This window comes from Mandrillus leucophaeus, unplaced genomic scaffold (genome assembly GCF_000951045.1).
Source record: "Mandrillus leucophaeus isolate KB7577 unplaced genomic scaffold, Mleu.le_1.0 Scaffold147, whole genome shotgun sequence".
NCBI lineage: Eukaryota > Metazoa > Chordata > Mammalia > Primates > Cercopithecidae > Mandrillus > Mandrillus leucophaeus.
The window spans coordinates 1,180,596-1,184,866 of NW_012101443.1; the positions used below are offsets into that span (position 1 = coordinate 1,180,596).

At 43.2% G+C, this 4,271-nt stretch overlaps 1 protein-coding gene across 1 annotated transcript in view; it reads right to left on the bottom strand.

Annotated features, from left to right (window-relative positions):
* The window catches only part of SLC25A30 (solute carrier family 25, member 30), a 26,109-nt gene that overhangs the window by 15,982 nt on the left and 5,856 nt on the right, over nucleotides 1–4,271 (bottom strand). Inside the window, exons 2-3 of the mRNA XM_011974643.1 lie at nucleotides 2,843–2,961; nucleotides 556–703 (exon numbers count right to left, since the gene is read on the bottom strand). Coding sequence (XP_011830033.1) covers nucleotides 556–703; nucleotides 2,843–2,906 — 212 coding nt within the window. The 5' untranslated portion in view covers nucleotides 2,907–2,961. The remainder of the gene's footprint in view (nucleotides 1–555; nucleotides 704–2,842; nucleotides 2,962–4,271) is intronic.

Sequence of the window (4,271 nt, forward strand, 5' to 3'; positions counted from 1 at the left end):
GGGATTGGTGGATCCATGGCAGGGCTATGGGTCACCAGTTTGTGGTGTGGTATACTGGAGAAAACCAAGAGGCTTAGCATGGCATGAGACTGTCCATGTTCTGTTCCTGTAGGTATTCTGATATAGGTCTCACTCACTTTCCTATCCAGTGCCTACAGAATACTGTTCATTAAATACTGAAAGACTGGAAAGTAGTTCATGGCAACTCTTATCAACATCATATAATTTTCATTATGGCAAAAACCTCCTTAATTCAGAATATCTAAGGAAAAGTGCTATTTTCAAAGAGTTTAAAAACTGAACAGAATGTTTTTAAGCAAACAGAATTTTTTATTGTTGTCGGTCTGTACTTGAATATAGTAAAAGTTTCACCAAAACATTTGTCACATAATATATATACTTAGAAATTAGAGTTGAAATTAAAAGTGAAAAATCTATCATGCTCTTTTCAAACATACCTCAAACTGCTTACTTGTGATCTGTGCAGTCTTGGTCTGAAGTCTACCCATGTGAACCAGTGAACAGGGACACAGAAATGCATGAAGGTCTACTCACCCCGAGTAGAGTGCTTTCAGTCCTTCTTCTCTGCCTATCCTCACTAATGCGTGCAACATTCCTCGATATCTGATTTCTTTAAATTTTGCATCATTCGTCTGGCCTTGAATCTGGAGCCGTGTCTTGGTTAAATCAATTGGAAATGTACCTTAAAATTTAAAAAGAAATTCACTTAATAAAAAGAAATTCCACTAAATAAAGGATACGTCGTGATATATTACTGAGGATATATATCAGACTATAATGTGAACTAAGAAAGTGATTAAGAAATGGCACTTTGCAATCTTGTTTATATTTTTAAAAATTGAGGAATCAAAAGATTAATAAAACCCAAAAAATGCATAGATATATTTTCCTTTATCTTTTTATTTATACTTCATCTTATTCTACATAGGATTTGGGTAGGCGGCATTGTTGTAGAGAGCAGATACACAGTATGATTTACCTAAACAGGAAATCCATTGAAAAACATAAGTTACTATTCTGTATATAATTGAAGGTTAAAGTTAGGTTGAATGTGAACAAAGAGGTAAAAAATTTCATTTTCTAAAGGGGTTTTTCCACTTGGGAGAGTGTTTTATAGTCTAAAATTAATCTGGGCCAGGCACAGTGGCTCATGCCTGTAATCCCAGCACTTTGGGAGGCCGAGGTGGGCGGATCACCTGAGGTTAGGAGTTCGAGACCAACCTGGCCAACATGGTGAAACCCAGTCTCTACTAAAAATACAAAAATTAGCTGAGTATGGTGGCAGGCACTTGTAAGCCCAGCTACTCAGGAGGCTGAGGCAGGAGAATCGCTTAAACCTAGGAGGCAGAGGTTGCAGTGAGCCAAGATCATGCCACTGTACTCCAGACTGGGTGACAGAGAGAGACTCTGTCTCTAAAATAAAATAAAATAAATCTGATAATGCAAATAAATATGTTAAATACTTTACCTAACAAATAGTCCACCCAAATATATAAAACCCATCCTCAGACAGTAACCTTGATTCACGGTGTCAACGAGAAAGTCCACCAGCCCAGAGAGCCTAAGCTGGTGAGTGGGTGGTTACCACGGCTCATCCAGCTTACCCCTTGGCCTCAATTCCCCCCAGCCCCACAGGGGTAGTATTCTGTGCTTGGACAGCAGTGACTGAGCCCTGGAAGCAATGATGTGTCCAACCCAGCACAGGGCATTCAACAGTTGCTCAATCGGTGTTTGTTGAATGAATGATTCCAGAGAATAAACAAACAGGGTCTGATGTGGAACCCAACCGATGAGGAAGTCACAAATGGGAACTAGATAATGTGCATCATCAGAAAGTGACTAGATAACTACAGTCCATCTTATCTGGCTCAGGGAACACCCTTGAGCTTCTCAAACCTCTTTATAGCCAAACAGGTTAACAATGGCAAAGCTGGGGAAAGGACAAGGAAAACAGACAGACACAATCCAAAAATGATTCATAAAACTTGTGTTTGGGGCTGAGCACGGTGGCTCATGCCTGTAATCCCAGCACTTTGGGAGGCCGAGGCAGGCGGATCTCTTGAGCTTGGGAGTCAAGACCAGCCTGGGCAACGTGGCAAAACTCCCTCTCTAATAAAAATACAAGAATTAGCCGGGCGTGGTGGTGCACATCTGTAGTCTCCCCTACTCGGGAGACTCAGGTGGGAGGACCGCTTGAACACGGGAGGCAGAGGCTGGAGTGAGCCGAGATCAGATGACTGCACTCCAGCCTCAGCAACAGCACCAGACCCTGTTTCGAAACAAAAAATTTTAAAAAATTTGTGTTTGGTCAACAGGATCAACTTTCTCTCCACTACACTTTGAACCCTAAACTGCTAATAGCAGCCAAAATGACTATTTTGCCTTAAAAAGCATTACCAAAAGAAAACTTTTTTTTTTTTGAGACTGGGTTTCATTCTGTCACCGAGGCTGGAGTGTAGTGGTACACACGTGGCTCACCGCAGCCTCAACCTCCTGAACTTAAGCAATCCTCCGACCTCTGCCTCCCAAATAGCAGGGACCACAGGCCTGAGCCACCACATCTGTCTAATTTTTTTTTTAATAGAGATGGGGTTTCACTCTGTTACCCAGGCTGGTCTAGAACTCCTGGACTCAAGGGGTTCCCCTGCCTCAGCCTCCTAAAGTGCTGAGATTATATGCGTGAGCCACCACACCCAGCTAAAAGACATTTTGAATTCTGAGACAAACATTTCACCATCTCACATTCTACACTTGAACTACATTCACATCACACACCATCACGCACAGCAGGCTATGTGACCCACCACCCTCAGGTCCTTACCGCACTCAGCTGTGATGGAGGCCAGTCCCCCGTACACAAACGGCTTCCAGTTGAGGGCTGACATTCTCACACTGTCTCTTCTTTGATTTACAGAAACATCGCCTCCAACGCAGTTTTTCCTGGACACAACAGTAAGATATTATAAAGCTGTAACTTCTCACACAGGCAGTGTCTTCTCCAAACTTTTCCCCTAGGTTTTATTTGGAGAGTGCTATCACCACAACCCCCCTGTAGCCATTCCCAAGGGGAGCCTCCCCTTAATAAAGCAAAGCACCCCTATTTCCTAAACCTCAAGTCAGCAATTTCCAATCTTACTTTATCAGTGGTCTTAATTTTTACTGTGACCTCAAGAAGTAATCAGCTACTTTGGTAACTTGGTACGCGTGCTATGTATTCAGTGTAGTGCAGTGGAAGCTGTTTTCTGAGTCTATTTTATCTTAAATCTATTCTTCATACAATAAGTATTTGCAGCGGGCTTGATGGCTCACGCTTGCAATCCCAGCATTTTGGGAGGCCAAGGTAGGAGAACTGTTTCAGCCCAGGAGGTCAAGACCAGCCTGGGCAACACAGTGAGACCCTGCGTAAAAAAAAAAAAAAAAAAAAAAAGTATTTGCTATTCATTCACCGCTATCTTAGTGAGTCCTTATTGGGGGGACATCACATCCCTCGGGTGCACTGCAGCAGAAAAATGTTGCAAACTTGTGTCATAAAGTAAAATGTCAATTACTTAAAATTACAAGCTACCTCTTTTATTTATTTATTTTTTTAAGACAGAGTCTCACCCTGTCACGAAGACTAGAGTGTAGTGGCACAAACATGGCTCACCGCAGCCTCAACCTCCCGGGCTCACGTGATCCTCCCACCTCAGCTTCCCAAGTAGCTGGGACCACAGGCACACACCACCATGCCCGCCTAATTCTTTTATTTTTTGTAGACTGGTCTTGAACTCCTGGACTCAAGTAATTTTGCAGCCCTGGCCTCCCAAAGTGCCGGGAATAGAGGTGAGAGCCACCACGCCCAGCCACCACAGGCTACTTGTAATCTATATTCTATAAATACCGGCTCACTTCTCTTAGCCTTATTACGTTACCAGCTGTGAGGCAGCCTGGCATGAGGAAAGAGGTTGACTCTGCGGTCAGAGCCACCCCACACCCTTTCTCGAGAAGTTCCCGCTCATCTGAGTTTCGGTTTTTTCTTCACCAACACCATCACCACAGCAGACAACACAACCAATTAGGGGTACAGCCATACTTTTATTCACTAAGTTAAATAAACGTCAGGCTGTAGGCCTATTGTGTGGATTAAGCCGTATATATTTTAAAGACACTCACAAATGTTGCCCTCCATCTTCCTTTTCCGTAATAAGACCTTGCTCCCTGTGACGTGTACTCTCGTGCCACAGCTCAGGTCCTTCACATTCATGTCACGT